The sequence below is a fragment of the Porites lutea genome, chromosome 10 (genome assembly GCF_958299795.1).
Source record: "Porites lutea chromosome 10, jaPorLute2.1, whole genome shotgun sequence".
Classification (NCBI taxonomy): Eukaryota; Metazoa; Cnidaria; class Anthozoa; order Scleractinia; family Poritidae; genus Porites; species Porites lutea.
In genome coordinates this window covers 4,680,994-4,703,002 of record NC_133210.1, presented here as the reverse complement: position 1 = coordinate 4,703,002, position 22,009 = coordinate 4,680,994, and the positions used below count along the sequence as shown (strand labels likewise).

The 22,009-nt window shown below is 37.1% G+C and overlaps 1 protein-coding gene across 1 annotated transcript; it reads right to left on the bottom strand.

Moving 5' to 3' along the window:
- Window positions 1-1,366: 1,366 nt before the first annotated feature.
- Window positions 1,367-21,607, bottom strand: LOC140950202 (ras GTPase-activating protein 3-like). Its single transcript, XM_073399402.1, has 26 exons — window positions 21,510-21,607; window positions 21,327-21,444; window positions 18,623-18,731; window positions 18,173-18,348; window positions 17,133-17,225; window positions 16,792-16,864; window positions 16,339-16,373; window positions 15,368-15,419; window positions 15,016-15,065; window positions 14,157-14,313; window positions 13,283-13,381; window positions 12,925-12,974; window positions 12,400-12,514; window positions 11,606-11,680; window positions 11,076-11,199; window positions 10,427-10,533; window positions 10,121-10,198; window positions 9,130-9,210; window positions 8,671-8,744; window positions 7,978-8,167; window positions 6,992-7,062; window positions 6,375-6,464; window positions 5,573-5,620; window positions 5,252-5,358; window positions 4,289-4,457; window positions 1,367-3,736 (listed from the first exon to the last, which is right to left on the bottom strand). Exons 1-26 carry the CDS (start codon window positions 21,568-21,570, stop codon window positions 3,673-3,675), a joined length of 2,466 nt encoding a protein of 821 aa, XP_073255503.1. The 5' UTR covers window positions 21,571-21,607; the 3' UTR covers window positions 1,367-3,672.
- Between the last annotated feature and the right edge of the window lie 402 nt (window positions 21,608-22,009).

The following is a 22,009-nucleotide window of genomic DNA, read 5'->3' as shown; positions in this document are numbered from 1 at the left end:
ATTCCTTGAAAGTGACCTTTGGTTTCTACCCTGGGTGCCAGAGGCCTTTCATGCGCGGTTTCCGCTTTCGGTTGAGTCTTAAAAAGTGACCTGCTTCGCCGCTCGTGTCTCGGCCGAGGACGTGTCGGCATGCAGCCGACGGTCACGAAGCTCCTCGTCGCACGCGAGTAAAAACCTGGTGGTACCCAGGGTATTTGGTTTCTGAAATGTTTCTTGAACATGCAGGAGTAATTTTCTAGAGCTTTTCCCCAAAAAAGCACGCGGTCATCCCATTCTGACAAAGATTACTCTCCTCCTTGAACTGCCGTGCTGGATAATGCGTGACGTCATTTCCACCAACACGTTGCGTCTTTTATGCACTGCAAGACAGTCGGTTTATTTCTCAAAATCGGTTAAGTGTAAGAGTCTCAAAGGGCGTGTGAGGCGAGAGAAAAAAAGTTTTAACGTCTCTCCCCAGTCCCTCTTTCCGTTTTCAGTCTCGATCCAGACCTTTGTTTGACTGCTCGCGCGTACTTGAATGCGCAAAAACACGGACTGTTTCACAGTCTACAATGTACCTTCTTCATTACAAAATAATGAAATTTTTGAATACAGGTCGAAAAAGGGAAAATGCGACTCGTTTGTTATGGCATCCGTCCTTTAAACCTAACCAAAAATTCACACGTTCACAATCTTTCAAAAGAACGTTAAGTCGGGTTGGCAAAGCAAATCCTCGTTTTCATAGAAGTACCAAAGTGTGGAAATTTAAACAAATGAATAATAAGCTTGAAAGGGACCTCGTCGATTTGTGTGAAATGTTCAAAGGCAACTCTTTAAAAGCCCTAATCTTGGAACTTCTCCGTAATATTTTACCAACATTCAGACTCTTAAAAGAAATGTAATGAAAATCGCCCTTTGGACTGTTTCGGGGGCAAATTTAGGGCCATTTTCCCCCGCAGCTCTGCAACAGCCCTGCCTCGTACCAAAACGTCTCTCTCTCTGGATAAAAATTTGCACGCAAAGGAAGATGGGAAGGAGAAAAAGGGCGAAATGGCGCTTCGCGTCTCTTCTTCTTCCTTCCCATGGTCGATTGCGCTTCGTTACCAGTCACTCGCGTTTCGCGCTCGACTCTAGGCGAAATACGAAGCGCCTGAGGAGAAGGCAGGTAACAGACCATAAAAAAGGTGATAGGCCTCCCCAAAAAAGTCCCATAATGCAGGGCAACATTCACCTAATCTTACACGAAAAATGGAGATTTTTTTCCCATTCTTTTAGTAAGCTCAGAGATAATGTCATTGAAATTTTTGTAATAAAGAGCAACACAAAAACCTGGGGGGTAAGTTTAGTGATCGCTGGGGAAGACACTAAAAAAATAGCACCGAGACCGTTTCACTGTAAAATTCTACTTGTATTTGAAGATTTCACTTCCCTGTCATTAAATGAACAGCACAAAATTACATCATGTAATTAAATAGAATAACCTCTGCTTCTGGTCTGACCAGCTGACCACAATAAATACAAGTAAATCTACAACATAACCATAACGCAGTTTTCACTTGAGTGTATTAGTAACCACTTCGACCAATCACAACGGACTGACACTACCCAAACGACTCAAGTAAGAGACTTAGTCTAACTCTTCATTGGTTGAGAAAGGTACGTGAGATTTTTAACCAATCATGCATCGCCTAAATTTAAAAACAAAGCGCGGGAAAAAGGCATGCAACAAACTTGGTCCGGCTCCTGATTGGTTGAGAAAGGCACGTGGAATTTTTTGACCAATCATGCATCGCCTTAATTAAAAAGCGACTGTGTTACTTTCTACACTCACCTAAAAATTGCTTGAAGTGCTCTTAAAATCGATATGGCTCGGCGTCAAACTAGTTGACAGAATAAATGGTACACTAACATGAAAAGTGGTATTTACTCCCACGTAAGACCCCTTCCACAAGTAGCAGTTTTTATTCGGAAACGAATATTTTCGTTTCTGTCTGGGAACGTTTCCCCGCACAGAAAGTCGAGGTCTCTGCTCAATCGTTAAGCGCTTGGATTCTTTAAGACCGCTGTTGATAAGTCGCTTTCTGACATAATAACTTGTACGTTTAACCTGAAAGAAAAATTTGACTTAACTGTTAGCCTGACAAAAAGGGCCAAGGCATGCGCAGTGAAACAATTCTGTCTGCGCTGACATCAGATACTGTTAAGGCATCGTTTTTATAGAATCTCCGTTTTCATCCACCCACACGAGGACAGGAAAACGACGACTTCAAAGATTTTGACTCTGGAGAGCGTATTTAAAAGTTGAGTTTTCAGTTATCGTTCTCACCGGATACGTGTGGACGAAAGAACACTCGTGAGGAAAAAAATTCCGTTTTCGAATAAAATCGGACACCTGCGGTCGGGGCATAAAACAAACAGTTACTTTATCAGAATTGGATCTTACTTAACGGACCAGCCATTTATGAAAGACAATATCTATATTTTAAAAACTGTATGCAATACGCGTTCTTTATCAAGAGGACATAATCTACAAAAAAAGCAAAATAGACACCTCAAAAATATGCTGCAATATTTTAGCCTATAATGAACAACTTCAACGTAGAACTCTGAAAATAATAGCAAGTAGTCAATATCATAAAATATTATTATATTTAACTGTGCATATTTCCCTTAATTTAAAATAATACCCACTTTGAACCGAAATACAAACAAGCTATCTACAGTATGCTATCTACAATTGCATCGTTCTCGAATTAAAAGCTGACTTGTGTCTATCCGAGAGCAATAGGACGCTTATTGACGTTTTATCGTTTTGTTTAACATTTATAAAAAAAAAAATAAGCCCACCCGCTGAAAAGCAAAAAGACGCGAATTAAAAGAACGATCAGTCACCATAAAAAAGTCATAAATACTTTAGAACTAAAAATTAGCGCAGTAAAAGCCAAAATTACATATCAAAGAGCCCTATAGACAGCCTTGAAATAAATAACAAACAGCATTATAAACAGCCTTGCAATGGAAGCCGTACACTCTGAAGGCGGAAGTATCTTGCGCCATCCTGGGTCGGTCAAGTCGCCCGAAGAAGTGGAGAAGCAATGGCTGCAAAGCCACGTAGGACAACAGGGTCTTATGAACATCGGGCAAGAGATGAATTTGAGTTTGGACGACTTGGCCTTAAAGCTTTGGCTGATGTTGCAAACGAGACTGGATCCGTGATGTGCTGTCCGTTTTAGAGGGAAAATTTCGACCCAGTTCCCTACAACACCTTCAAAATGGCAGACACAACACTGAACCAGAGTCGCACGCAACCTGAATAGAGGATCTGCTATGAAGGAAGGATTAATGCCCGGATTAGTTTTACGATTAAATACCTCATAATTATGCAAATAAATTAAATTATTACAGTTCCTTTGAGGAACAATTAGGAGAATTTGAAAATGCCTGTAGTTTTGACTTACTTAAACACTGTAGTCCTACACTCCATAGTTAAAATAAACTTTTATCCATCTGTTTCGTTTAAAACAAGTTAAAGTGGCATATCGTACTGTTTTCAGAAAAGGCCCTAACCTGAATTAATGTGTCCAAAAACCTATAACTTACACTACTTTGAAAAAATAACATTACTTTGTATTATAAACAAATCTTACACCTATAGAATACCTCCTTTTATATACACGAAAGAGAGAGAGCGGGTTACGACAGAATAAAACGTCTAAACGGATCTGGAGATTCTTGCGTGGGGCCCCATGGACATTTTCTGCAAAACAAATAAGTAAACGTTATGCTACAGTGGAACCTCATCGATTTCTCGATATTACTACAATACCTTTTGTACTCCCGACTCGTTATCCTCTTTTAAATGGGTTATCTCCAGTCAAAGACACCTTACAAAGGCATTCATGGTCGCCAATAGCCCACGTTCGATATGTGAAAATTCTAACATGACTCCGAGGCTTTCTGTTCATTTTTCTATATTTGCTTTGGTTTTCTTTGTTTCAAGTCTCTAATGGGAATTGCGAGACAATGGAGTCTTGAAAAGTTGCGATTTTGACCATACAGCCTCAGAGTCATGTTAGAATATTCATATATCGAACGTGGGCTATTTGCAATTTTTGAAACGAGAAGGGAACTGGAAACGAAGTGCGTCCCGCAGTTGTTTCTGGGATTGTTACTGGAGACGTGCCAGTCAGCTATTGGGCCTAGTTAAATTCCCAGAAGTCTTTGCGAAAGTCAACTGGACCCAGTCTCCTTTTCGTCAATCACTGAAATAAATGAATTCCAACTATCGTTATGGAACATAGGTACTCACTTGCTACCATGTCTTGTAAGTCGATGAGTAATTTTACGGTGTTGTTTATGTTCTTGTTCTAAACTGATCACATGTGATTGGATATTGTTGATGGTCGTTAACCTCTGCTGCCACATTTCCTGGAGAGTTCCTTGTACAGTGCACTTCTCACACTGACTTTCACATTCCGCTGAGAAGAAAAAGAATAGATAAATGTAAAGATTATTTGCAAAAAGTTAAGGTCACCTGGTTGTGTTTCCCTTAATTTGAAAATGTTGGTTTTTGAGGAGTGGAGAAAACCGGAGTACATTGTACCTGAAGAAGAAACCTCGCAGAGCAAGGAGAGAACCCACAACAAACTCAACCCACAATTGGCGTCACCGCCAGGATTTGTGCCTGGGCCACACTGGTGGGAGCACTTCGCCACCCTTGCTACCGATTATTGAAAACAAGTGATTATCGCTGCTTAATCACCGAAGTCATAGTACCCCACAGAGACGGCTTAGGCGTCCTGCTTCGGTGCCAAAGCCAATCACATTTTACAAAGTGACAAATAAACATCAAACTATTTTTTTTTTTCTCAGTAAAAACGATTGCAAGAAATTTTGGCAAAATGTATCATTCTCTAACTGCTGGGCATTTGCAACTGGATGAATCAGTTCGGCTAAAAACTTTGGTAATACGATGTTTCTTTACATCATCAACCAGTCTCCAAGTTACTTTCTCCTTTTCACAAGAAAAGAGGTCACGAGAAGCGCTTTTCTCTCACCACCACAAATTCTGCGCGCCTAAAACAAACAAAACGAAGGCAGAACCAAGGCACCACCCTTCAGTTTTAAGGGTGAATTTCCACCATCGGTTAAATGTCACTTGCGTACGTAAATTTTACGCGACAGTGTAATTCCACCCTAAACCTTAACTCGACACGATGCGATATCTGGATGTGAACAGGTTGAATTCTGAAAGCTTTAACTAAGGACTTACTTTGCAATTCATCCAACTTCTCCAAGTTCATTAAGAACAATGAATGTATTCTTTCAATCTCTCTATCACAATCTATAGCTACGTTCACACATTTAGGTTGAGGGACCCTAAACAAAGAAAAATAAGCACGTTAAATTACACTGAAGAAGTATCCTAAAATAAAAACAACTTTGTTGTTGATGCTCACCAAACTCTTTGCATAAGCGCATTTGAACTATTCAACACTAAACGTTTCAAAATATAGGTTTAGTTCCCTCAGGGTGCAAGGAACATCCCTCAGAATATGGAAACCCAACGCATAACAAATTGTAGTGTCCTTACTCAGTGATGGGGGTACAGCCAACTGCTTTTTCTGAACGCTCTTTGCAGCTGAAAGATATATAATACAAAAATTATAAAATGAACATTAATAATAAATCACTCCGGATCGAATCGGAAATTGTAAATTAGCTTGGTTTCTGACGAGAAGCCAAGGGAAAATTGAAGTACAAAAGGGGAATCCTCTCGGAGTAATAGAGAAAACCAACCGGCACTGAATATTAGCTGAAAATTACTTATTTTCTTTGTATCAAACCCCTAGCCAACTTTGAAATGGAAATTCCAACCACTATAATGAGCCCCCTAAAAAGGTCACTTAAAAATATACAAGATTTAGGCTAATTTTTTCAATTTCATCCTTTAACCCTTTAAGTCTCACAATAGTGACCAACATCAATTTTCTCTTAACGATATCCATACATTGTCAAGTGCAAAGTCTATGAGAATCCATAAATTGATTACAAAGAGGTCAACCCTTGACCTTTTATCAAATTCTCTCAACTAGTTCTTAGAGGATATGTGTGGAGATCAGTCTTGAGAATTTGTATGTAGATATTGGGGCTTAAAGGGTTAAGTTCCAAGAGAGACTGACATCAATTTTCCACTAACGATATCACTGCATCATCAAGAGTAACGGTTATGAGAATTCATAAAATGATCACAGGAGGGGAAATGCTTTGATCTTTTATCAAATTCTCTCAACTAATTCTTTAAGGAAATGAATGGAAATCAGACTGAAGAATTTGTATGTGGATATTAGGGCTTAGAGGGTTTAACGTATTTTGGTTTACGTTTACTTTCTTACCACAGCCATTTTCCACCGACAAAAGCCTCGGGGTGGTATTTCTGTACTTTGTGTGGATTACTTTGACAAACCTTACGAAGTGCACGTGTCCTACAGAACATAATAAAAACATGTCAACACCTAAAATATGGCACAAATTTCACTATTGTTGGCTAACTATTGTGTTGTGGTCTGGGTATTGTTTGGACTGCAAAGCAGTCGGTTTTTACCCCTCCAATTCAGTTTTTTATGGTGCCCGCGAGAGATGTTCACGCAAACGTGAACGGGAGCGCGAGCCTCGCATAAACGTGTGCCTTCGCTCTAGGACTATCATCTGACCACTCTTGCATTCTTGAGCTACCCACGCAAAAATACAAGCTGTTTTGCTGTCGAAATATTGTTCAGTGCCTTTTCATTCTGTTTTTAATAACATATGTATGTCACTGGGTGGTTGCACCATCTGCAACACCACGAATTTGCCACCTAATTCACCACATAAGATAACAAACAAGTAGGTGACTGCTAAGAGATGTTCCCTCACAATTTATGGAGTCATACCCGGCACCTTCAGATCTTAGTGACAGCCTTGGAAGTATATTATCAAGTTTTCTAGAAAAACTTAAACTACAAGTACCTACCATTCTTTCTCTTCCACAGTATTGCTTGCCTGGATATATAACTGTCTGTCAGGTTGGATAATCTGCACCATCTAAAAGTAGAACAAAGAAAAAAGCTGTGTAACAACCTTCTTTGTGGTAACAGTACTGCCTACTATTCTAGATAGGTCAACTTCTTAAAAAGTTTGTAAAAAGTTCATTGATCCTGGTCTGTTGCTCATGGTTGCTGCATTTAATGCGAAAATTTTACATGCAACAGCATATATAATCAGTAGAAAGGGTCTATTTTCACGGTAATGAATAAATCATGATTCACAAGAGTCATAATTATTGCTTGACAATAAACACTTTAAAACTGAACCCACGGAAAACAGTTAATTTTGTTTCCCAAGAATCTCAATGTTTCCCAAGGCGAAGCTGAGGGAAACATTGAGACAGTGCACTGTTGTAACCCTCTGACATCAAATATTTGCAATGTTGCCTTCTCAGATATTTTGGCAGGAAACAGTTTCATTGTTAGATATATATGTCATGTGACCTCAAAGTAGCCAATGACAGCACATGCTGTTGGGAGGAAATTTCCAGCTATATAAAATTATATAGCTTCTTCAGATATGCACTCCATAGTTGCATTGCCCGAGTGTCAAACTTAAAATCTCCTAAGAATGTAGTGAAATAATAATCCAGCATGTGTGAAAAAAGAATTGAAAGGAATCACCTACAACTGTGATACATCCTGATCCATCAAATTGGAGCATAAATTCAAACAGTCAGCACACAAGAAAGTCCTGACCAATGACCAGGGGCTAGTGGATTTTGCTATCGAGCTGGGCAAGTGAAGTTTTTTGGGGAAGTCAAATTATAGAAGAACTGTAATCAATCCTGCTCATCAAATTTTTTTTTCAGGCAACATAAAAAGACTCTTGGGTTAGTACATGCTAGCTACAGCTTTTCCGAAAGGCCAGCTGTAAAACTGACTTTCTTTGCACCCTGACAGTTAAGCTTACCAGTTTTGAATGAAAGGAGTCTTCACCTAGACGCTCTGCACCTAAAATATCGCACACAGGTATACTACCAAGAGGAGGCTTGGTTTTGTCTTTAGAATATGTAAGGCCCTTGTTTGTTAAAACAAAGAACCTCTTTTTGAAATTTTTGAAGCCCAGTCTACTTCTTCCTTGCGCTCTCTTTACCAATATCCTACAGGAAACAAGGATATTTTATACAAAATATGTTTTTACAATAATAGAGGGATATTTCACATGCTGATTGGTGGAGATCAATGGTCAATGAGAGTTTTGACCGTGGAAATGACATAGTGATGATGGTACATTCTGTTGTACCTCACAATATAGAAACTACTGGTATGTCCAAACTAACCTTGTACCTACCAAAAATGAAACTCATTTAAGTGTGGCTAAAAAAAATACAAGTAGGTATGCTAGAAACTAGAATGAATTGGCCTAGTAACAAAATCTGTTGATGTGTGAATGTCTTAAGACTTTGAAAAACAGGAATGTTATTAACACCCGTTACAGGAGATAAGCTCACTGGATGTTGTGGTGATGAAAGTGGGTAAGACAAATAGACTTAAGGAACTTTTCAATCTTACAAGTGGAAATTCATACACTGCTGCCAGTTTTCTAGAAAGTTTATTCAACGTGTGGTGTTTCCTCTTTCAGTTCCAAAATTAATGTACTCACCCTTCCTTCAGAACGATGGTAGAATCAACAGGAAGCCCTTGTGCACTGCTCGGTGATGAAATTATCTCCAAGAACTGAAACATAAAAATATAAATAAACACAAAAGATGAGATTTAGAAAATTTCAGAGGATATAGAAGATCCATGGTGAGCAATATTTGGCCCTTACTCTGGCAACATTAGCTGAGTACAACTTTTTGTTTGGCTTTTTGTTTTCCTTTCATTTTTTATTGGGTCGTGTAATACTTAGTACTTCAGGTACACTTTGCATTTATATTTACTACATGTGCTTTCTCAGGTTTCCCTTCTCTTTAACCGGCTCAGAGAAGGGACAAATGACCACTAATTTAATACATGTAGTAGTTCTGTTCACATTCTTCTTAAGGAGAGATTTGCGAACCCAGATACTCGGGCAACTGGCCATTTATTATTAATGTTATAACCACAGCAATTCACTTGCCCGTTTCACTGCAGTAATGTGTTCCTGATCAAGAATCACTGACTTTAATGTCTCCATGTAAGGTTCCTTCACCTGTCCACACTACAGCCAGTAAAACAAAAAAAAATAGGTGAGTTCAACATCATGATGTTGTTTAAGGTGCCTATACATGTACAACCGTAGTTTTGCTGTTTAATGCCCCCAACCAGCTTGCTTTCCCACCCTGCATTATGTGAGTTTGTTAATTAAGCATTAACATCACACAGATCATTTTCAATACCTGTGCTACTTAACTCTACAAAAAATGTACTATAAATCCTTATACCGTAAATCCTCTATTAAGCCCCCGCGAAGGGGGGGGGGGGCTATTTTTTCAAGCCCATTTGAGGGGGCTTAATAGAGACAGAGCTTATTTGAGATGGGGGGGGGGCTTACTTCATTTAGAAAAGACGATAGTATCAGCTCTCCATAAAGAACTAGAATACAAAGTGGAAAAGCTCAAGTACAGGAAGGTTGAACATCATGCAGCCGAGGATCAGAAGCGAATCCGAACTTCCAGTTGGTAAATAAACCACCCCCCGATCAGCCCACACAAAGTTTTACAGTCGTGATTGATTAATACAGTCTATCATTTTGTTAGTGAAGAATAATAAGGGGAGGCGAGTGGGGGGGGGGGGGGGGGGGGGGGCTTATTAACTTTTTCCCCCTAAAAAGGCAGGGCTTATTTGAGATGGGGGGTTTAATAGAGGATTTACCATAATAAGAAAACTAATGGTCTAGCATCAACAAATGAAAGCATAGTGAACCTTTATAGGAAGCACCTATCCAACCCTCCAACCCACTTGAGGTCTAAATGGGCTAAGCCCACACTGGCAATGAAGCAGGATCAGCGGAGGGAAAGCCCCTTCCCCCACTGGTTCAACCACTGAACTTGATGTTCATTGTAAACCAAAAAATCTCACTGTAACTTCACAGTACATAAAATAAATATATAAAATAGACACTCACTTACCAGAACAGAACTAACAACATTTCCTAAGCTTTGTATTGCTTTTGATATAAGTGTGAGGGTTCTTGCTGTCTGTGCATTCTAATAAGAGAAAAGAACAACAAATGAAATTAACCCATATCATTTAAACTGCCCAGTTAGTTTTATTGATGTGACCTTATGACCTCTAGGCAGTCATGTAGAGGCATATTTGTGAAGCATGAAATCAGGACCACAAGGGCAGGTTTGAAGATGTTTTCTTAAAATTCATATTTATTTATTTTTTTTTTTTTCAATCTTTACTTAAAGAAAAGGTCAAAAGTTGCTTACCGCATGTTCATTTCTCATCTGGAATAATTTGGGATTTAAAATGGCTGGAGCAAAGAATCTCAGAAACACAAAACCACTCACAGATGTGTAACAGACATCATTGTCATCTGAAACAGAAAAACAGTACTGACTATTGAAAATGAACAATATAAGTAAACAAAGAAGCATTAGTTCTGGACAGGTCCAAATTATTTTGTTGTAATAAAATCTGTCTGTGTACCTAGTTTGATTCAGAATTTCCCTTTGTTTTCTAGCCCTAATAATTCATAGGAGGCAAAGAAATTCTTGGTTTAACTTCAGAATGGATTTCCTGATAATACATCAATTCTGCTTTATTACTTGAAGCAGGAAGCGGCCTATAAAAATAAATTTTGCAAAAGGCATTTTTCTTAAACATCTAGAATGAGCCACAAGATGTTCATGCAATCACTGTCATTGGATAAAGACTGCAATAATAAAAATAATACTGTTAAAAGCCTTTCACGGTTCAAGATTGTATCTATAACAATAATGAATATTGACATCAACTGCATTACATTATGCAGAGGTATCTCTGACATTGCTTCCCAGAATACTTTAAAAGCTGAGCCCTCAAGATGTAACAAGGAGCTAGGTGACCTCATTTGAGCAGTGTCAAAAGTGTTCTTACCAGGAAATTTTGATGTAGCAGCTTCTCTGATGTTGTGGAAGACCTGACACATAACTGTTGGACATGCCATAGCTGAACAAGTAATGGCTGCAAATATTCTGTTTACATAGCCTCGTAAATTGACCTGATAAATTAACATGAACACAAAAGCAAAATATTAGTCATTATCCACAAACAAAAGGAAATGAGTTAAATTCTAAAATATTATAGCATTATTAATGCAGATAATTATTATAAAGGGGGACTACTTGTCACAAGAGTTTAATAAACTATTCAGATATCAGCCCTGTCATGGGCCACCTCTCATAATAAAGGGTTACATCCCCCATATCTTCAACTGGTCTACACCTTCCATGCGGGTGCACACATTAAGGAATAATTTTTCATAAATTGTCTCCTTCCAGTAAAAAGGAAGTGAGAATCCCTTTGGCTTAAACATCAAATAATATATATTACCATATAAATATTTAATAACTAGTAATATTAACAGTGCACGGCAATGATCCAAACATTTTAACAAACAAACTTACCAAGTTGGCATCTAACGATTCACCTTCTCTTAGTTTTGCTGGGTCAATTTCACAACGTTTATGGTCATCAAATATCTGCAGCAAGTCACAAAAACACGGTAGTTAGTTTTCATAAATTTCATCTACTTCCCCCCAACTACTATGAGCATGACCTCCAGCTGGTTTCATTGGAAACAAAAGAAAAATAGGACCAAAAGAACACCGACTTAACACAAACTAGTACTACATTTTGCTAAAGAAGATACCTCACATGCACACGCCCTCCCCCTTGGCCACCACTACTTTCTATGAGCTACAACTGTACATAATTAAACATTGATGCAAAAATAAACCCCCAGGAGGTTCAATGAGGCTAAATGTAGTTAATAGGCAAGGTTAAACATGAAACAAAGCTGGCCAGTGGTGTCTACCACTAATCATAATTATGTGGGGCGGTCTTGGGCTTTAGCAGGGCTTGAGTAATTTTACAGCACTTCCGCAACAGTCAATCATTTTGCTTACGTTGTCTTCGCATGCACTAACTTTAGCTGTATTGCCCCTGCACCCCATCCCCTTTGGATGTTTTTCTTGGTAAGTATCTGAAAAATTTCTCCACTGTGGTTCTCAGTGTGATGGTGCCTGATGGAAGCCACTCATAGGGTTGTCTGGGTTACCTTCTAGGCCCCCTTGCAGCTCCCTTCAGTTTCACCAGGCACCCCACACCTATCTATTGTCAATGGGTTTAATAAGTAGAAAATGTACTATTAACTGAATGAATATCAGAACAGACATTTCTCAGCCTTTAAATTCATTACCTCATCAACCAGGCATTTGATTGTGTCATGAAGATAATACAAGCCAGCATGTTTCATAAACTCATCAACAGACTTTGTTGCCACTGAATTGCCTCTAAAAAGTGTATTGGAATCTCTGAAGTACAAAAAAAAAATGTGAAACATTAACAATGAACCAAATGAGTATACTGTGTACAATGCTGAGTTTAAGTTACGGTACATGTAAAATGATTTCAAGATAGTGTTCAAGCTAATATCCAGATACCAAAAAGTGAATTGATTAGAGAACTATCTCAAACAATTTACAAGCACTCACTATTAAAGAAGACACTAAATGGCCCCGAGAAAAACACGCTGAGTTTTGTTTCCCCAAGATTACGTGTGAGTATAGGTCCCTAGGGACCTGGTTAATGAGTTTTGTTCACCCTTCTCACATGGCATAGGACACACTCACATCCGGTTGGCCAATGCACTAATGTTATGAGTATGGAGGCATAACAATAAATTATCTTGAAGAAATTTATTGAGGATCAACTAGTAACTCACTTGGTACTATGTACTTCATGATCAACAACCAGCTTGATGAAATCTACAACCTAAGGTTGACAAGCGAAATTGACATATTAGCAGTGAATAAAAACAGGAAAACTGAATACAACAATATTACATCATTGTACAGCGGGATTCTGTTTGGAAACTTATTGATTCTCTTTAATTTTGACCTGAAATTCTAAACCATACCGAACTCTTATGCATGTAGATAAAAGTACGGGAGCTAAATGTAGAAAATATGTAATGATGAATTAATAACTCTTTAACATATTACCAACTGAAAGTCATTAAAGATATGATGGTAACAATTTATTGCTAATTGGTGATCAGATAATTAAGGTCAGTTACATACCTGGTTATGGTGAGAAAAAACTCTGACCAATGATCGTGCTACTGTGGCCTTGTCCTTGACTAACTCACCCAAAATATGGGCAGCTGTTGTCTGTACATCCTACAGAACAAGTCATAAGTACTTACTAAAGTTGATTGAAATTAAGAATGTTGCTTCCTATTTCATGAAAGAAGAATTCAACAAAAAAAACCCTGTTGCATGAATTTATCAACTTGTTAGGGTTGGTAAGATTTTCACAATTCGGTGTTTTAAGGCTTTTGTACACAAAATGAAAGTATATGATGCAGACTGCTCTAGCAGGTTTTATTATGATGTAAGCTCAACTTAATAGCTCCTGCTGACTCAATCACGCCCAGTCAAACTTTATTTAGGCAGGGTAGCCCTATCAACCATTGGCTAGTTTCAAAAGGGGCCTTGCATACACTGTAAGTTTATGACTACATGATAAAAATTATAAAAAAAATTTTTGTGCAGATTGTATGGGTTTGAGAGAGATCACTGGAAAGTGTCAAGAAGAACTCCTGGGCCGAGTTGTTCAAAGCTGCGTTACAATAACCGAGGGTTAGTGCAAGATTTGAATTCAGATTTGAAAGCTTAAAAAGCATATTTTCAGTTCTAATTCTTTTTGTCTACAAGATGATGATTGAAAGCTCTAAATATAACAGAGAAAAGTATCCGAGAAAATACTTTTAAACACAAGAAAGAGAAAATCGGGTTAAATTTAACCCCGGGTTATTAGCGGTAATCTGCCTTCGAACAACTGGGCCCTGATGTTTCATTATCTGTACAATATCTAGTGAACCTAAAACATACAAATAAAGGGTTTAATTGTTCAATTATTTACATGCGCCAACAGATAAGAATACATGTATACCTGACCATCCCCCATTCCTAACATTGTTTCCCTCAAAGGATCATAGAAACTGGAAGGGAAGACATAATCTTGGCTGTGGCAAACTCTGAGTCTTAAGGAACCTAAATCTTGCTTTATAATAGGGTCACTTTTATCCTCACGTGGGCCAAGCCAATACCTTAAACGCAAAAGCAAAGCACAATCATTAATGAGCTACAATTCATACTTCAGAGCAATGGCACAGCCAATTAAGCATTCAGTTGGCTGGGCTAATTAACTACATGACCTGACACACATGTACATGCTGTAAGTGGAAAGGAATAAAACACATTTTAATCTCTTGCATGACACTGTGACCATTATAATATTATGTATTGCATTGTACCAGGAAAAGTAATACCCAAGCCTCTAGAGGGTTTAGACTCAGATTTGCTCAGACCCAATGGGAGTGCCTATAGGAGTAGCATCTTGGTCAAGTCAATAGTAACTGAGTACCCCCCCCCCCCCCCCCCCCACCTCCAGTCCTGCAGCATGCACATCTTTGTGATTGGGAGAATATAAAAAAAAAAGGTAAACATAAAGAGTCTTATTTTACGTTGGTAACTCAAAATAGTCATGTGACTAACAAACCTAAGACTGATGGTGCGCTCATTTTACCCCCCCCCCCCCCCCCCCCCACTCTCACCATCAGTGCTCTGTTTTACAGGTATCTAAAGCTACTTAATTAAAGCAATACGGAAAGGAAGGAAGTCAAAAGAAGGATTTGAGGTCACACCAGGCAATCGAACTTGGGACCTCCAACACTGAAGGCCGCGCAATTACCGACTGTGCTAATCCTTTTAAGCGCAATTAAAAAGTACACAAACTAAAACTCACTTACCATCCTTCATGGCAAGAAGACAAGTCACACTTGCTTAAGGGTACTCTCACCTGTAGGAAATAATATTATACATACATTTATAATCAGGAAACTAAAGCAAATGATAATAAAGGAAATAGAAAATTCATGAAGGAAAATTTATTTTAATTCTGAATTCAAAACTGCTGTTCAGCCGACACCTTCCAGCCCTGGCCCTGTTTATAACCTTGCAAATCCAGAAAAAAAAGAATTTAAAATCAAATTGTCACAAAAGCTTGTGACATAAAAACGACAAAGAGGTAACTGATCATAACAGCTATGTCTGATGCAGACAAAGGCTCACACTTTTACATAATGCAATTTAATCACTTACTTCTCCTAGAAAGATATCTTCCCCAATAAGACTGGCACTCCATGCTGTACACCTTTCAACATAAGACAATAAAAAAACATTCTCTTTAATCCTTTCACAACTAAAAAACGTTATGGTGAGATTGGCAGAACGTTTGCATAGCACATGCACTACGTAACATACTTCTTATACATTTAAAGATACCCAGGCGGCATGCTGTCATCACAACAAAGTTTTTAAGTTAATTGCAGCCGACAAGAGGAGCCCGCAATCCTAATCTCCAGGTTGTTATTACGAACGCGTCACAAGTATGTAGCCAGCATTTGTTTAGACTTCACTAAGAATGAATGGATATGCAAAAAAAGCAATTTCATCACGCCTTTTAACCTTTTACACCTCATAATCTGATTGCGCATGTTTCCACCACCTGTCACGTGAAACTTACGCAAAGCACAGCATTGGAACAAAAGCGTTGTCCCCCACACTCCCTAACCTTTGGATATTACTAGTTAGTAATCCAAAATAAAATTTTTGTACTTATTTTGAATTTTGTACAGCACCGTACAAACGACTTATAATTACTGACAGACTCAACCAAAACTAATTACAAGGGAATGACTGGACAACCGAAAATTTGATTAACAATTTTACGACTGTTTATCTGTGACTATAGATGGATCAAAATGCGCCAATGACATTACGAGTCTTCATAACCAATAACATCACGGCTTTCTGAAAGACGACCAATAACATTGCGACCTAATATTGACCAATCAGATCAATAACCTGAGAGATTGTCAAAACGTCAGTCACTGTCAACAACAGTCCTATTCAGGATTACGTTCACCTGGACGATCATACTCAACCTACTTATGAAAATTAATATTATATGCTTTATGTACAGTTGTATAATAATTATTTCAGTGACCTTAACTTAATTGAGAAACAAAAGTAAAAATGAAAAAGAGATTCAAGACATCCGCATTACACACCTCAACACTAAACTTTCAATATCATCAGGAGGTATCTAAGAAGAGATAAAAATATTCTCATTTATTTATCCATAAATACTGTGGCAGATTCTGGTTTTAATTATTTAAATAATGAAAAAAACCAAACAAGATTATTTTTTTGCAAGAATTTACAGCAGAGAAGTAAGGGTGACTATGAGTAATTGAAAAACTATGTTTTGAACAATAGGAGTGTATTCCTTACATACAAGCTAGACCTTAACTAAATTATTACAACTGTACAAACCGAGAGAAACTGGCTACATGTAACTAACCTTCTTTAACAAGGAAATAAACAACAACTTTAAATATCATATGTTGCCATCACAAGGTGTCCTTCGTCAACATAAAGGAGATGCCTTAATATGTGAATTGGATGTACGTGCCACAGTAGATTTTGTAGAAAAAATTTCCTCTTAACAGTCAGTTTCTTACCTCAAAAAGAAATGTTTCATCAAACAATGGACTTAAAGTTCTTTTCTTGACTTTGGTCTTTTTGGGCTCAGACCTGAGGGAATAATTGAAAATACATTGTTTTGCAAACTAATAATGAACATAGAATCTGAAAAAGGGTCAGTTAAAACAAGGAGACGTCACTGTTTACAGACATAGTTTTTGCTATTCAAATTTGTAATGAGTGAAACAAAAGAATCTTTTGATACAAGAACCAATGCACATCTGGTTGGCACAATATCAATAGGTGACATCAAAGTGAGTATCGCTAAAGTTATCCCGGACTATTGAGGTTGCTGAGAAAAACAGCATATTATACATACCTGGACAATGGTCCTTGAATAGTTACACTGACATAAGGATCAGAAAATGTACCATTGCCACTATATCCATGCAAATCAGTACATTGTACAATCCTAAAGCAAAATAAAGGAAAAAAGAAATGTATATGTTGCAGTTAATTTTTTATTTCAATTAATTTTTGTTTTTCCTTTGTTTCAAATTCATTAGCATACATAACCATACCCAAAAACAATGGAAAGACAAAATTAACTGAAATAAAAAATTAACTGCAACAACAGGGTTTTCATTAAGAATTCTAGTAGCAGGAGAAAGGTGTAACGTTACAGGAGAATATTTTGAAAGAGGCTCCACGTCTGAATATAATATAGTCATAAGCCATCAAACATTTGTTGGAGAATTAAGCATAGTAATTGGAGAATTCTCCGATCTCCGATGCCTAATGAACTCACCGAGCATACATGTATAATTTATGTAGTAAATTTGTCATCAGCTTCTATTAAAGTTAGAGTAACTAAATGCATTATTACTATAATCACCTCAGGGGCATTAGCAAAATTTAAAAGGTGATAATAGGGAAAAAGTAAATTTAATTTGCTTGAACAATAAAGCAAGCTTTGCTGCATCAGTTACCTTGATCATGTAAGCTCAACTTTCTCAGTCATTTAAGTGTACACTGAGTGAATTAAAGGTCACAAGAAAAGGTCCACACAATAAAATTAATTTTAAACCAAAGGAAAAATCAAACAAAATTCCAGAACAGTGTGCAGCTTTAATTCCTTACCATGTGAAGTGGAAAAATGGAAACTTGGGGAAAAGGAACAAGAAAAATATGTGTGCTATAGTGAGGCTTTTTTTTTGTTGTTGAAACAAAGTTTTTGCTTAGTCGCCATTTGGCGACCAACTCTCTTTGTTTAGGGAGACTTTTTTACAAATCAAGTCACCAGCTACAAAATTCTAGGTGCCATGGCGACTAAAATGGTCGCAACTTGGAAGGTTAAACAAGGTTCTTTTTAAGTTTCTCTATGTTACTTCTTGACAAACAAGCTCAGGTATAACCCACCTTACACTAAGTTTTGGAGTATTGGAAAATTCATCATCATCTGTATCAGGTATAAATTCATAATGTTTGATTTCCAGATGAATCCTTCCTTGAACTTCTGTATCAGGTTCAACATGAACTAAAGGAAACCATGTGTCACTATGGTAACTGTGAACACATCCTCTCTTGATTGCAACCTTAAAGTACACAAAGTGAATCCACATATGAAACTTGCAAAGAAAAAAACTGCTAAAAAAAGCTGTGACGGTACATGTAAGCTAAAACTCATAATACTATATGCTGTGAATCCAACATGTAAAAACATAGCAAGAAATGATTGCTAATCATTTTTCACGGTGATTATCCTTAACAAAAATTGCCTGAAGTCCTCAAGTGAAGGCAATCAATGAGAATGACATGGCCAGGAAATATAGATTGAAAGTTCAACATCAACATCCATTGTTGTCCTACCTTTCCAAGTACTGTATCTTTCCCAATAAGGTCAGTATCAAAAAGGTAAAAGCTTAATGTCTGAAAATCTCTTGGAACTTCAAAATGCACATCTTCACCAAAGAATGGGCTGTCAAAGAAATACAATACAACATAATTTATGAAATATTCTGATATTATTTTTTATTGACTATAGTGTAGAAATATAGAATAAACAGCAGTTTCATGCATGCTTTTATGTTCAGGACAAGCCAATTTCCCAATCATGCTTCACCTATAAACCAAAGTGCTTTTGCACTGTTTATTTTGCATGGACATATTTCTATTTAACTATACACATTAGGAATTCATTGATAAAAATACTGTTTCAAAATGAGCTATGGCGGGTGAAATTTACTGGTCTGCCAAAAAAGGATAAGAAAGGGACAGAGTGTACAAGTAACCTCAAGACTGTAAGACAATATGAGCATTCAGGCTAAACTGTAGCTGTGGTTTTAAGGCCTCTTAATATCTACCTAAACATAATACAAGGCTGTAGGTCTCAGACATTAATGTATATGTTGCAGTTAATTTTATATTTCAGTTAATTTTTATTTTTCTATTCTTTTTGTGTATGGTAATGTATGCTAATGAATTTTAAACAAAGGGAAAACAAAAATTAACTGAAATAAAGAATTAACTGCAACATATATGTTTCCCCAAATACTGTGCCTACTTGATACCTGTCTCAGATAAGTGCTACATCTGAAAGCAAAAATATGGAGGCTTAATATAGCCAATACTTCAGCCGTCTCCTTGAGTCGGGAGTTTGCGAGTCTCCAGGAGACAGCTGAAATTCAGGTTATATAGGCTCAATATAATTTTATATAGACAGCTGTAATATCTGACAAGCATACAGGAAGAATAGCACTATTTTTAGCATGTTCATGACTGCATCTCTTTACTGACCATAATTTACTATTCCACTGTGATCTGGGACAAGATATAGAACACACATTGCACTGTGATCTGTGGCCGGATACAAGACACACAAGGACCACTTTACTTAAAATATACTCTCAGTATTGTTCCTCAGTCAAAATTTAGACTCTTATTAAGCAAATACACGTAGTTAGGGTAACACCATGTAACAACATTAGTGAACTTACGCAACAGGACAGGGGAGGAAAGAATTTGAAGACAGCAAACCTTTTGTGACAAGCATGATAATAATTTATTTTGTTTGAGAAAACTTTCCACCAAACTTCACCTTCCCTTAAACAGATCTTTTCATAAAAGATTAGAAAACATTAATGTTTAGTGAAGATCACCACAAAACAAGCAAGTAATAGCCCTGTCATGTTTGTCACACACAAGTGTTTTGTGTCCTCGTCTCTCTGTCGTCCTGTTGCATAAACTCCTACCAACATACTGCCCACACTGATGTCCAGTAAACTTACTGGACTGGTAAGTCAAAGGATGATTTTTAGAAAATGGAGGCCCAAGTTAAAAAGTTAAAATTACGATTTCCCAAGACGATAATGTACAATAAAAGTGACAAAATTCTACATACAAAGCTCTTTTAAGACTAATATTGTAACACCTCCAAGGTTGAACACATCACCAGAGATTTCAAACCCCAAAAACTGAGAACAGGACTCTAAACAGCAAACCCACTGCCTAACTCTTCTATTTACTATTGGTTAAAAATTTCAAACAGGCCCTCAATACACAATAACTTTCCAAAAGAAACACTTCTTTTAGCCCACTTATTAATAAATTAAGAGCCAAGGAACTGTACTTAAAAAAAATAAAGAAATTGTTTGGTAATATCTTGTGTTCAAACATCCGGCTTGATCAATGAATCGGGTCTTATGGCAAGAAAAAACTTTCTTTCCTAAAATGCTATACAAGATTTCAAAGCCGATACGGAGAAAACATAGAAATTAAGCAAAGTCAATTAGTTCAATATATCAAAATATAACACAGGACTTGAAAATTTCATTAGCAATTATAAACCCAAAAGAAAACAATTCTTCTCTCGATTTGAAAAGCAAATACCAATAAATTAAGCTACGTTAAAAAGGTGTTTATTTTGTCTCAATAGATTAACTCAATTTCGCTGTAAGAAAAAGGAGGAAAAAGTCCAATTATGGGAGCACAATTGTTAAAGGTCATACATGTGTGTTTGCACGCGACATGAAATAAATGCGTATTAATTTATTTTCACGTTAGATCAAACAGATTTTAAACGGCCCATTTCAATTCCTGTCACGTTTTACCATGCTTTTAAGGTATCCGCTAATGCGAGGTTAATCACAGAACACAAAGCCGCCTACAAGATTTATTTCATTTCAAATTTACCTCTGCCAAATTTCTTTGTACAAACCAAGACCAAACTTCCCGAATTTCTAAGCTTCCGTCGTGTACATGATAAAAATCTGTAAGCTTAATCAGGGAAAGTTCCCGAGACCTAAATATCAAGATGGAATAGTACACGTACTTTTTCGAGCTAACAGGATCGTTACAAAGAGGGCTTTAAGATTTGAGAGTTTGGTGAAAAAAAAAATGCAGATTCAAAACAATCTAAGATTTAAGATTATAGTTTATTTTACTCGTCGAAGAAAGACGTAACAAAATTTTAAACATAGCCCCGAAATTAAAATATTACATCTTTACACTTGCCTCTGTAAAAATAATTAAAATATAGGAACGTGCCCAATGAGAATTAGTAATGTGAACTAACCACAAACTTTTTTCCACAGTAGCGGTCCTAAATACCTCCTCTTGGTCGAGTGTCACAATGCAGTAACAGTTGCGTGAATATCTTGGTTCTTTTCGCGGTTGTAGATTTTTTGCCTCCCCTATAAAATTTCCAAGTTAATTTCAAGAAAATGAGAACTGTATTTTGAAGTTTTTAAGAACTTACCAATGCGTATTTTTAAAGTTTCTTCAATCCGAACATCACACAAGTTTACACCAGCCGCCATGTCGAAGCCATCATTATCACATGACCACAAAATGCAAATTTTGATTGGGTAGCTTCTTCCGGTAGTAAACGATCTAATTTCCGGTAGGAAAAAATTTCCCGCGCTTTTCTCTTCATTCCAGCTATTTATCCATTTAATTTTTCTTTTTTTATCATTTTTCGGCATATTCGTATAGTTTGAAAAAGTAAATCACATACTTCTATTAAACTATGAAGTAACAATTGAAAATAAGATCTTTTCAGCTTGCAAAAGCACGCGATAGCGATAGAACAAAAAATTTATGCTACCACATGCTGTGATTTTGTTATCACCTACGAAGAAATTTTAACAAAAAATTATAACTATTCTTAAAATTTCTTTAAATAGAACAATGGATGCACAATGAGTGGGGTTTACCTTGCGGACAATAAAAATATTGCGCAATTTATACACCGCACAG